Below are 13,472 nucleotides of genomic sequence, written 5' to 3'. Positions count from 1 at the left end.
AAAAAGAGCATTTCTTATTTGACAAGTTCATGTAGTCTCTCCCCGTTTTGGTCTGTTTGGTGTCTAGTGAACCTGATCCAGATGGTACAGTGATGACACAGGTGTACAGACCTGCAGTATGCTCCAGCAGAAATGTCACAACTGATATGGCCACGTATTAAAATCAGCAAACTCAAACCCTGGACTTTGACATCCCCGTTACTGGACGCTATCAAGTTAGTACAGTTACATGCTGTACTGTGACATTCAGTCTCCCCTATGATCCAATGGTCTTATTTTTTATTTTATTTTTTATCCCATTTTCTCCCCAATTTTCGTGGTATCCAATCGCTAGTAATTACTATCTTGTCTCATTGCTACAACTCCCGTACGGGCTCGGGAGAGACGAAGGTCGAAAGCCATGCGTCCTCCGAAGCACAACCCAACCAAGCCGCACTGCTTCTTAACACAGCGCGCCTCCAACCCGGAAGCCAGCCGCACCAATGTGTCGGAGGAAACACCGTGTACCTGGCCCCCTTGGTTAGCGCGCACTGCGCCCGGCCCGCCACAGGAGTCGCTGGAGCGCGATGAGACAAGGATATCCCTACCGGCCAAACCCTCCCTAACCCGGACGACGCTATGCCAATTGTGCGTCGCCCCACGGACCTCCCGGTCGCGGCCGGCTGCGACAGAGCCTGGGCGCGAACCCAGAGACTCTGGTGGCGCAGCTAGCACTGCGATGCAGTGCCCTAGACCACTGCGCCACCCGGGAGGCCCCCCGATCCAATGGTCTTTAATAAGGTAAAAACCCCTCCACTGTCACTCCCTGCTGCAGAATTCATCACTGCCATCCTCACAATCGCCGTCCCTGTCACACACCCAGAGGCCGAGGATACATCTCCCATTCCTGCACTTGAACTGTTCACAGGTCGGCAGGGTGTTACCTAGAGTGCCTACAAATGAATAAATGCATTTTGAATATTATATACTTAGAGGCTACTCACTCTACAGAAAATGAAAAACGAAGTGGCTACAGAAACGTTGAATGAATGACTTCAATTTGGGGTAGTCCCTACAGTGCAGTAGCATGTCAAACATTTTACAGCATGTATTATGTTTTCATAACGTGCTATCAAGTGCAGAGCTGCACTTGATGGCGCATGTTATGAAAATACTTGCTTTAAAATGTTTGACATATTACTGCATAACCTGTTGAGAACTTGTGTTATGGCTTTTCAACCTCCGCTCTGAATCCACGATATGGCAATATAATAGAACTCAGGAGGGTTTTCTTTAATGGAAGCTTCTCTGTCAAACATGTAACGTGTGGTGTACCGCAGGGCAGCTCTCTAGGCCCTCTACTCTTTTATATTTTTACCAATGACCTGCCCCTGGCATTTAACAAAGCATGTGTTATTGTTTTTATAAGAAACATGAATGTGTTGTAAATTCCAAATTGTTTGCATATTCAACTTTCACACAGCACTGACACACACTTACCCCACCAGACATGCTACCTGGGGTCTTTTCACAGTCCCCAGGTCCAGAACAAATTCAAGGAAACGTACAGTATTATACAGAGCCATGAGTGCATGGAACTCCCTTCCATCTTACATAGAGGAAGTGACCAGCAAACCTGGTTTCAAAAAAATAATAATAAGCAACACCTCATGGCACAATGCCTCTCCCCCATGTGACCTACTTGTGTGTACAATGCATTCGGAAAGTATTTAGACCTAGGGCTGTTGCGGTGACCATATTACCGCCACATCTGCTGTCACGAGTCATTAGAGGCCTACCAAACTAGCTAACTGCCTGGAACTCAGCACTCTATTGTCCCTCTAATCACTGACAAATGCAAATGTGATCAAAAATCTAAATCAAAACACTTCATGAGTCCAGGAGCATGTTGCGCAACATTATTATAGGCTCTGCAATTGCGTGAAAAAAACAGTGATTGCCTCTTATTTTCTATTTTTAACATAACACTTTTTTTTCTTAAAACATTGTAAGTAAGCATTTCACTGTAAGGTATTGTTGTATTCAGCACGTGACAAATACAATTAGATTTTTACTAAAAAGAGGATCCCATCAGCTTTCAATAGGCTAGGCCTACTATATTTATTTCTGAACTTTCCTAATATTAAGCGCATTGCTTATATTTGCAACAGTAGTACAGCCTACCTGGCTGGCATGAAAATTAACCACCTGAAAAGCATCCTCCATTCACTATTTAAGTGTATAGATGACATGCATTTTTCCCCACTGCATGATAATGGTCCATTCAAAATCAAAACATTTTACACATGATTTAGTATATGGAAAGACAAGATTAAATCAAGAACAGTCTGATGGGTGACACTATTAGATTATCACTTGTGAATGATGCCCAGCATAAGAAATAATGCCTTTTTTTTGCAACTTTATTGAATCATAGTCTCACACCTGATGTTGCCAAGCCCATACGCCTATCTGTTTTGAATCACAACTAAAGTGGCCAAATAACTTGTTAAAATTAGGAACATTAATCCGCTTTACAAGGGGTGTAGAGCCTAACTGGCATACATAAGCAGGGTGTGAGTTTCAAGTTTGGGGAAGATCATTTTCACCATAAACATGCACCTTCATAATAAAAGCATTACATGCATAATTGCATTTGCGGTCACTTTTGATAATGGTGTTTCCGCTAATGGAACATTTGCACGTATAGCCTACTACCATGTGTGCATTGCTGCGCTTATGTGAAGAAAGAGCCTAATAGTTTATCAACAAATGTTCTGATCTGTTACGTCAGCCACACTGCGTAAAAAAAAGTTTGGGGGATGCTAGTGGTTGTATTCACTTGGGATCTACCGCATCCCACAACTGTCCCAGACTGCTTGGAATATTTATTTCTCGCACAGAATAGGTCAACTTTAGTACTATGGGGGATAGTAGATTGACATAGGCTACTGCTTTTGCTGTTCGTTAGGCCTACTCATCTTGTTGGCTGACGAAAAGTAAATGTGGACAATTCTTCCAATATCTTCAATATGCACCTTGTAATTGGATAAGGACGCATGCAGTTGCGTCCCCGATTTGTCTGTCTTCACTGGTAGCCTGTGAGAAAGACCTTGTCACATAATGGAGAGCCATGTGAGTGAAAGGTAGGGCACAACGGCCACTGGCCGCAAGAGACAGATTTTTTTAGGGTGCATTACGGCAACACTAAGGGGATGCTGCCCTGAAATTCTAGGCATTATCAAGTGCTTGTCAAATTGTGAATGAGAGACTGATGAAGTGTGTGCAGCCTGCACAAAAAACAATGCAGAGCTCATGCCTTTAAAGCGACTTTTTTCAAATCAGTCGCATCATGCAGCCTTACAATGGATTAAAAATACTTCGGAAAGTATTTAGACCCCTCGACTTTTTCCACATTTTGCTACATTACAGCCTTATTCTAAAATGTATTAAATTGTTTCCCCCCCCCCTCAATCTACACACAATACCCCATAATGACAAAGCAAAAACAGGTTTTTAGAAACGTTTGCCAAAATATATTTAAAAAACTGAACTATCAAATTACATAAGTATTCAGACCTTTTACTCAGTACTTTGTTGAAGCACCTTAGGCAGCGATTACAGCCTTGAGTCTTCTTGGGTATGACGCTACAAGCTTGGCACACCTGTATTTGGGGAGGTTCTCCCATTCTTCTCTGCAGATCCTCTCCATCTCTGTCAGGTTGGATGGGGAGCATTGCTGCACAGCCATTTTCAGGTCTCTCCAGAGACGTTAGATCGGATTCAAGTCTGGGTGGGCCACTCAAGGACATTCAGAGACTTGTCCCGAAGGCACTCCTGCGTTGTCTGGGCTGTGTGCTTAGGGTCATTGTCCTGTTGGAAGGCTAACCTTGACTGCCTTCAGCTCATCTGCAATGAAGAGACCGGTGTGTCTGTTGTCCCTTGTGTCTGTGCTCTTGTGGAATACTGGTTGAGGGGTAGAGAAGCAGTTAATTATTCCTTGCCCACGAACAGTCCCTTGTGTCTGTGCTCTTGTAGAATACTGGTTGAGGGGTGGAGATGATGTAGTTCATTATTCCTTGCCCACGAACTATCGACCACCCATCAGAGATGATTGCAATACAGTCTGCTTTCTCTATGATTTGCTTGACCTTCACTTGAACTCTGCATCCAGCAAATGAGTAGATAAAGCATGTCTGGTTGGAGGGGTGTATGCTGGGCGAAGAACATTCAGAAATCTCTTCCAATACACATTGCCTGTGAGCATTAGAGGTGAACCGGTTGCATACACAGCTCGAGCAAGACATTCATCAGCATTTCTCTGACTACGTTCCTCCATTGAGTGAAAAATACCCGTCTGATTCCAGGAGGACCATGAGCTGTTGCTATCGATAAGGTGTCTGATTCATTGAAACAGTCAATGAAACATGTATGGAAATAGGTGAATTAACACCCCTCAGTTAACAGGCTCAAGCAAGCTAAACCCCACATGGTAGCAAAAACTAACTAGCAGAAATTGTTAAAAGTTAGAAATGATTTAAACACACTTTGCTGTAGGCTACTATTTACTAGTTAACAAAAAAATAATGTCATATAAAATATATTCACCCCACCCAGTATTGTAATCAAAACTTAACAGAACGCATTTAGTCCTTGGCTCAGACAGTGTAGTAGTGTGGGCTTAATAGCATCTCATTAGTGTGCAGGATCTTGAGAATCGGCTGTACATGTGATTGAAGAGCGCACTGCACATGATGGAAGAATGCACTGTGCATGCAGAGGGTTGCAATTTCATTGAATTGGGGATAGTTTAACCAAAATATGCCACAAGACCTAGAATTGCCTTGTGTATCCCACAAAAAAAGGTTCACTGTTATAAGCTAATCATGTATGTCATGATATTGTCCGTGTCGTCGTTCAGCCAGGACTCAGTGAAACATAAGATATTACAGTTCTTAATGTCCCGTTGGTAGAATAATCGTAGGTCATCCATTCTATTTTCCAATGATTGCATGTTAGCAAGTAGAATTGATGGCAATGGGAGTTTACTCGCTCACCTACGGATTCTCTAAAGGCAGCCTGATGATCTAATATGAAGCGAGGGCCAGCCAACGAGAGCATACAGGTTGCAGTGGTTTGTAGTATTTGGGGCTTTGGTAACAAAACGGATGGCACTGTGGTAGACTACATCCAATTTGCTGAGTAGAGTGTTGGAGGGTATTTTGTAAATGACATCGCCGAAGTCAAGGATCGGTAGGATAGTCAGTTTTACAAGGGTATGTTTGGCAGCATGAGTGAAGGATGCTTTGTTGTGAAATAGGAAGCCGATTCTAGACTTCATTTTGGATTGGAGATGCTTAATGTGAGTCTGGAAGGAGAGTTTACAGTTAACCAGACACCTAGGTATTTGTAGTTGTCCACATTATTCTAAGTCAGAGCCGCCCAGAGTAGTGATGCTAGGCGGGAGGGTGGCGATCGGTTGAAGAGCATGCATTTAGTTTTACTAGCATTTAAGAGCAGTTGGAGGCCACGGAAGGAGTGTTGTATGGCATTGAAGCTCTTCTGGAGGTTTGTTAACACAATGTCCAAAGGGCCAGGAGTAGACAAAATGGTGTAGTTTACATAAAGGTGGATCAGAGAATCACCAGCAGCAAGAGCGACATCATTGAAGTATACAGAGAAGAGAGTCGGCCCGAGAATTGAACCCTGTGGCATCCCCATAGAGACTGCCAAAGGCCCGGACAACATGACCTCCGATTTGACACACTGAACTCAGAGAAGTAGTTGGTGAACCAGGCGAGGCAGTCATTTGAGAAACCAAGGCTGTTGAGTCTGCTGATAAGAATGTGGTGATTGACAGAGTCGAAAGCCTTGGCCAGGTCGATGAAGACGGCTTTTAGCGATGGCAGTTATGACATCGTTTAGGACCTTGAGCGTGGCTGAGGTGCATCCATGACCCGCTCGGAAACCAGATTGCATAGCGGAGAAAGTACGGTGGGATTCGAAATGGTCGGTGATCTGTTATCTTGGCTTTCGAAGACTTTAGAAAGGCAGGGTAGGATAGATATAGGTCTGTAACAGTTTGGGTCTAAAGTGTCGCCCCCTTTGAAGGGGGGGATGACCGCGGCAGCTTTCCAATCTTTAGGGATCTCAGACAATACGAAAGAGGTTGAACAGGCTAGTAAAAGGGGTTGCAACAATTAAACGGATAATTTTAGAGAGGGTCCAGATTGTCTAGCCCAGCTGATTTGTAGGGGTCCAGATTTTGCAGCTCTTTCAGAACATCAGCTATCTGGATTTGGGTGAAGGAGAAATGGGGGAGGAATGGGCAAGTTGCTGTGGTGGGTGCAGAGCTGTTGACCGGGGTAGGGGTATCCAGGTGGAAAGCATGGCCAGCCGTAGAAAATGGTTATTGAAATGCGATTACCGTATATTTATCGGTGGTGACAGTGTTTCCTAGCTTCAGTGCAGTGGGCAGTTGGGAGGAGGTGCTCAAACCATATTCTGCAGTCTCAGAAATTCAACCTGATGAGAGTGAGGATGAATTACCTGTGGTGGCAGGTGTGGTGCAAATCTCCAAATCCGATCCATATGTAGTTTCAGGCTGGGTAGAAAATAAGTTAGGTACTGTTAAAATCGGTGAAGATAGCGAAGTCATTCAGAGGGAGCGGGCACTTCACGTCACATGACTAGGGACAACAGCAGGGCGCCTTTGAAACGAGTGATTATTCTGGTGGCGTTTTAAGTGTGTCTGCGGTACAGGGGTTTTGAATTTGTATTAAAACAATGTGTGTGTGTGTTTGTGTGGGTTTAGTTGGTGGTGCAATGTGTCCCTCCCTCCCTATTTTATTTATCAAAAACGTAACTAACCACACTACCGCACAGTAGGTGGCAGCATGCACAAACAAAATGTGTGGACGCTATGATACCAAATAAGTATTAGTGTACCCATTGTTGGATTACTTCATGTAGAAAAAGGAATTCTTAATTCAAACGAACCACCTGCAGCTGGACACATTTTAGAATATGCATGTTTGGCCGAATCGAGAACGAAGATAGTAAAGCCATGTTAAGGTTGTTCGAAAAATCTCTGTGCTATGCAAAACAGTGCCTAATTGAGCATAACATTGGCTAGCTTCAATGCAACCAAAATAGTTTTTACATCGACGCTAACCCGTTAATCTGTTAACTAGCTAATGCAACTGCAATAAATGTGGGCCTCACGTCATAAAACAGCTGCTAATCGGGCGATGGCAATGACGTTGCACGCGCCACCAATGCAACATGACGAATACCAATAAAACACATGTGCAAATATGTAACTGGCAAGTTTATCTTACCCCAAATATAATGGAAGGTTAGTAACTGAGTAAGAAGTATTCTACGAAAGTTTCCCATACTCTGTGTCTGCAGTTAGAGGCACGTGGAAATGACGTAATTGTGCTTTAATAAGGAGAGCTGTGTTCAAAACAGAAGTGTTGCAATGTGTTCTGAAATCCAAACTAATCACGTCTGTGAAGCTCCCACGTCTGATCAAGACGTAAATCCCTTTCCTGGTGCTGATGCCGCGCTCAAAGCAACTGGGAACTCGGAAATCGCCGACTTCTGTCTTCAGTGTGTTCAAAACAACTGGGAACTCCAACTTGGAAAAGCGATAAAAATGTTCATCCAACTCGGAATTCCAACTCTGGAACATGGGCCTCTTTCTAGAGATCCGCATTTCCGAGCTAAATATCACTGACGTCATGATTTGACCTCATATTTTTCAGAGTTCCCAGTTATGTTGAATGCAGCTTAAGTCGCATGCATTAATGTCAATAGCGTGCCACTGTAGCAAGTATGGGTAACTCATAGAGATAGAGATATTTCGAGGACTCATCTTTATTAATAAGTTGATTGAGGACCTTGTATTTGTGTGATGAACGTGTTTGTTTTTTATGACTGGATTTTTCTTTCAGCTTGCATTTTGTATTTATATTTGTATGTGTGTATTTTCTGTCATGTAATTTAATTCAGGGCTCATCAGTAAATTAGACCATCTCAGTTTGACTCTCTAATAAAATAAAGGTAAAATTTAATCTGTGCCATTATAGTGACTGTGACAGCGCCATTGAGGTTACAACTCATAGGAAATCCCACCCAGGTAGTTTGACTACTTTAAAATGGTGGAAGCCCTCAATGGCGCTGCCCATGCTAAAACGACCTTTTGGCCACTAGAGGCCTCTATCATTCTCTATGGGGTAACAGCATGCTTGGAGTGTGTGAAAGTGGATGTAGCCACTAGATGATCCAAATATACATTATATATACAAAAGTATGTGGAAACCCCTTTAAATTAGTGGATTCTGCTATTTCAGCCTCACCCGTTGCTGACAGGTGTATAAAATTTAACACACAGCCATGCAATCTCCATTGGCAGTAAGATGGCCTTACTGAAGAGTTTGTATGGAGGTCAATGAGTCGAATTTGGTAAACGAAAATGTGTATGGCTTATTTGCTACGTAAGGTTTATTTGATAGAATATATGTTTTGTAATGCTTATATTGTTAGGAGTGTACTGATATAAGTAGGACATGGACATCCCGGCAACTTTGAGAAAAAACACTTTATATCGAAATTGTCTCGAGATGGATATTCCATTGAATACAGGCAGTTGAAGTCAACAACCCTCATCAACACTCTCGCATTGACCACTATACAAAAACTCCTCGCTTGGTGACAGAAAAACACCACCTGCTGGAGAAGACAGATTTTGGGCTCAGCTATCCATCTCGCTTCGCCTTTTCCTCTGGTGAAGCAAAAGAAGTGGGTGGATGAACAGCGATGGGTGTAGCGTAAGTGTTATCCATGACTAAGTGGGCGGCCTTGATGCCATGGTTAATAATGGGGAAATAACAGAGTTTAGGAAACTGTCCTTGACATAACAACTCTGCGATGAATCATTTTGGCAAATATATTTTATCAATGGTTGTCTTGTCTCAATTAGTTTTATACTTACCCTGAGATTCTATAATATGCAGCAGACTACATGCATGAATGGTTGAGTCGACTCCTGATAATGATGAGCTACTTTGGGGATATTAAAGGTAGACTCAGTGAAATGACGTTGCCACAAGCAGCACCGGAGATAGAAATGAGCGAGATGCAACACTTCGCTCTCACACAGCATCTGCGCATGTGCATGGGTTCCCATAACGCAGTTCAGTGTGGTAGCCAGGGCACCAAACAGCGGAGAAGTTGAGCCTCGCGCTTCAACGCACTTAGTTGTTGCGGAAGTTGACCCACTATGCTGTTTACTTTCTGCATCTACGCCATATCGCTGAGTCTACCTTTAACCAGGTACCCAAAACTGTGATTGACTCACAAAGTATATATGCTAGTAACATGAGCAATTGGTCATTACAAAACATTTCTTCAAACATTACATAATGTATTAACAATTTAATATTTTACAAGATTTGAACAATAGTTATAGCAACATTGTGCTCTGCTGTCAGACCTACAATAAGTCAGGAATAAAACAATGTTGTTCAGAGGTATGGCTGGTCTGTAGACAGCGTTAGCTCCCTGGGAACATTTCCAGGTGTGACTGGACGCTTTGCTGGCACCTCCAGAGCTTGGCTGTAAGGGAATGAAAGCATAAGTTAATGTTGGTACATCACTCAGAAGATACAGTAGGAAGTTAATTCTCTAGCTAAATCAAATGCACACCGATATTGTATAATACTATCCAAAATATTTACTATGATCCAAAAATATTGCTTGATTGGCCATTTACAGATTTAAGTGTCTGCGTAGGCAAGTTAAGTTGTATTGTCAAGTGCACAAGTACAGTGAAAGGACTTTCTTACAACAATCCAGTAATCAATATCCGTAGTACTATAAATTTAAATAGAACAAAAACACACAAGAAATATGAACACAAGAAAGTAAGTAAGCTATATACAGGGTCAGTGCCAATACCATATTTACAATGTGGAGGGATACTGGAGGGGGAGAGTTATATATGTATATGGGTAAGATGACTACGCATCAGGATATATGATAAGAGTAGCAGCAGGGTATATGATGATTGTATGCGAGTGTGTGTGAGCCAATGAAGGGAGTAGTGTGAGAGAGAGTTGTGTGTGTGTGGTTGTGTGTGTGTGTGTGTGTGTGTGGAGTGTGTGTGTGTGTGTGTGTGTGTGTGATTGAGGAGTGTGTGTGTGAGTGAGTGAGTAGTCTGTGTGTGAGGAGTCTGTGTGAGTGAATGAATAGTCTGTGTGAGTGAGTGAATAGTGTGTGTGAGTGAGTGAGTAATGTGTCTGTGTGAGTGATTGAGTGAGTAGTGGGTCTGTCTGTGTGAGTGAGTAGTGTGTCTGTGTGAGTGAGTAGTGTGTGTGTGAAGCAATTTTCACAAGAGACTAATGCAGTCTAATCTAAGCGGGACTGCTTTGACTCTGCTTGAAAACTGTACAGTAAAGTAGTCATATGCACTCAACTTCCACCCAGTTTGCCAGAGAAGGAATCCCAACACTTGTTCCACTGTCATAGCCTTTATTATGTCCCACTTACCAAGCAGTCAAGGCCTTTTGACACGACATCACAACCATTGCAGGTGCAGACTCTCTACGCCCATCTCTGCCATTATAGTAATTGAAGGCAAACTTGTGGCTGGGCCCAACAGGAAGTTTGGGTGGTGGTAGGGTCCTGCACAAAAGATTGTAACAAAGATTGTGGCATTTACAAAGTGTACAAACACCATCCTTTCCTCCCCTCCCATTTGAGTGTCATGCAAAACCTGCTGAAAACGTTCTGCCTAAATTGATTCTTAGCTATCATGAAACATTAAAGACATGAGTGAGCTGCCACTTACCTCTTTGCAATCTCACCGTAACGCAACTGTAGCTTTGCTTGCAGATTATGCTGTGGAAATTTGATAAGGTGAATTAAAAGTAATAACTTGCTTTTAAAGAGTCTTCCATTTCCAACATACAATGTCAGCAAACTATAGTAACAAGCCATCTGGCTAGCTAACGTTAGCTGTGTCCTTAGGCAGTTAAACAGGCTGCAAACTCTTCAAATGTGTTGGCAACTTGAAATAAGTGACACTTGCACTAAATACACAATGTGATGAGATGGCTTACCCCCGACAAAATATTTCTGAGCCTCTGGATAATTTTTGTAGCAGTAGCCATTGTTGTCAAGGGCAGAATACTCTATTTTCAAGACAGGCAATGGGCATTACTGACACCTACCGTTCTGGGGTGAAATCAGAATGTGCTGCCATGGTGCATTATTATTATTTACCTAGGCAAATCAGTTTTTTTTATTATTATTATTAATTTTTATTAACAACAAATCAATACAGAAAGTACATAATAAAAATTATTATTTTCAATGACGGCCTAGGAAGTGGGGTTAACTGTTCCTTGTTCAGGGGCAGAAGTAGTACTAGTCCAACGCTCTAACCACTAGGATACCTGCCGCCCCACTTACGCGATCTAACGTTGCCCCTCCGCACTAGATTTAGCCCGAGGGAACCACATGGTCACTTGCGGGGTTGATACTACCCACAATTCAATGCAAGCTCTAGTCACATGTCAAATTAGTGATGGGCATTCCGTCTCTTTTCAGTGAGCCGACTCGTTCGGCTCAGCTCACCAAAAAGAGCCGGCTCTTTTGGCTCCCAAACGGCTCTTGAAAAAATACAAAACATGTTTTTTTTTAAGTCAAACAGTTTGCGATAGTTTGACTATGATTGGTGTTAAAACAATTCTAATTAAATTATTAAATGAAATCATACTCTACCTTACTACCTTAACCACAATGTATTTAAAAAGGCATTGGTTTGTTATGATAAATAAATATTAAACATTTGCATTTAAAGTATAATTTTTTAATGTATATAAACAAAGTGCATATAAATCTAACCATTCAAAACGAATACAATCTGAACAGCATAATAGAATATTGCACCATATCAAAGAAAAATAAATAACAATTTGCAAAACTGCAGCATCTCACTTAAAACATTAAACTGGTCCCACTTTTTTCTCTCTTCTTGATTGCCATGTTATAACCAGCAGCACACAGCAATGCTGACCATATTTTGCTTTTATGAGAGATTTTGCATTCAGAAATGCAAGCTGCCTCACTTTCGAGGGGCTGATGCGGTTTCTTCGCTCAGTAATTATTTGTCCTGTTTTCGAGAAGACACTCAGAAGGAACGGATGTGGCCACTATGCAGAGTCTCCCTGTCATGACTTTAGTAAGCCATGGGTAGACAGAGGCCTTGTTCTTCCACCAGCTCACAGGATCTCTTACAATCAGGTTGATTGTTTGGGCAAGACATGGATGATGGGTCCATTTTAACATTTTCATGGCTTTTCATGGCTGTTAGTCTGTTAGCTGCATTGTCGCTAACACAACAGACCACTTTTCCATCTACTTGACATTCTCTGGCCACTCTCAACAGTTCCTCTGCCAAGTTCTCTGAGGTGTGTCTGTCGCTGAACTCAAAGCAGTCTAGAAGACAGCTAGACATCGAAAAATCTTCAATGGAGTGACATGTAACCGACATACAAGAAGTGGTTACCCTTGATGTCCAGCAGTCAGTGGTAAGGCAAACTGCAGTAGCTTTTTGGACTCTTTCCCGCACTGAAGCTTGTGTGCTCTCGTATAGTTGTGGAATAAGTGATTTTGAAAGGGGTTTCCTGCTTGGAATTGTGTACATTGGATTTAGACTATTGCTATAATTTCTAAAACCTCTGTTCTCCACGATCGAAAATGGCTGGAAATCGGTGGCAATCATTTTAGCCAATGCAATATCAATTTGGCCTTGTTTTGCTACAGACAGACTTTGGTATAAACTGACCATAAAAGACTGCGTTGCTGTGGGTTACGGAGTAGGCCTACTAGACTGAGTGGATACATCTCCACGTGTGGAGGTGCTGGCTCCACCACTATCACTAGCAGGCCCTCTAGTTTCTCGAAGCTCCGCTACAGCTAGCTTCACAGTTGGGTGCACAGTTCGCATATGCCGGTGTAGGTTGTGGGTAGAACCGGCTTTATATGAGATTTTGTTTTGGTAAATTTTACACTGTGCTCTACACTGTGCTCACAGCTTTAAGCCAATCCGTCTACATTATTAAAATGCATCCAAATGCTGCTGTGCTTCCGACTCATTTTCCAGCTGTTGTTTTCACAGCTGTCCTTCCTCTCTCCTCGGCTGCTAAGTGTGTGACTGTGAGTGAGTTGGCTTGGCCCTCCCACATGCCTCTTTAGTTCATTGGTTGACACTGCGTGTCTGACAGGAACAACAGGTGAGGCTGTTAGTCTGAGCAAACAGTCAGGATGAACTTGAGCATTTAGGCGTATATATATATATATCCCCGTTCTTTGAAATAGTTAATTTTATTCATTTAAATCTTTTGATTATTCATATCTTTATTTTTTTATAAATAGATTCGGCTCTTCTGATATGCGAGCCGGCTCCCAACGTTCACCTACAA

The 13,472-nt window shown here is 42.4% G+C and overlaps 1 protein-coding gene across 1 annotated transcript; it reads right to left on the bottom strand.

Moving 5' to 3' along the window:
- Positions 1-9,405: 9,405 nt before the first annotated feature.
- On the bottom strand, positions 9,406-11,208 carry LOC120053392 (NADH dehydrogenase [ubiquinone] 1 alpha subcomplex subunit 7-like). The gene is made up of 4 exons (XM_039000517.1): positions 11,106-11,208; positions 10,835-10,884; positions 10,534-10,668; positions 9,406-9,600 (listed from the first exon to the last, which is right to left on the bottom strand). Exons 1-4 carry the CDS (start codon positions 11,154-11,156, stop codon positions 9,510-9,512), a joined length of 327 nt encoding a protein of 108 aa, XP_038856445.1. The 5' UTR covers positions 11,157-11,208; the 3' UTR covers positions 9,406-9,509.
- Positions 11,209-13,472: the final 2,264 nt, after the last annotated feature.

This window comes from Salvelinus namaycush, chromosome 9 (genome assembly GCF_016432855.1).
Source record: "Salvelinus namaycush isolate Seneca chromosome 9, SaNama_1.0, whole genome shotgun sequence".
Taxonomy (NCBI): Eukaryota; Metazoa; Chordata; class Actinopteri; order Salmoniformes; family Salmonidae; genus Salvelinus; species Salvelinus namaycush.
The sequence above is the reverse complement of the archived record's forward strand: the minus strand, read 5'-3'. Positions and strand labels throughout refer to the sequence as shown.

Coding starts and splice junctions, on each gene's coding strand:
- LOC120053392 (XM_039000517.1), bottom strand. CDS start 11,156: ATGGCTACTGCTACAAAAATTATCCAGAGGCTCAGAAATATTTTGTCG. Junction 10,669..10,834: donor TACGGTGAGATTGCAAAGAG/GTAAGTGGCAGC, acceptor TCTTTTGTGCAG/GACCCTACCACCACCCAAAC. Junction 9,601..10,533: donor CAAAAGGCCTTGACTGCTTG/GTAAGTGGGACA, acceptor ATTCCCTTACAG/CCAAGCTCTGGAGGTGCCAG.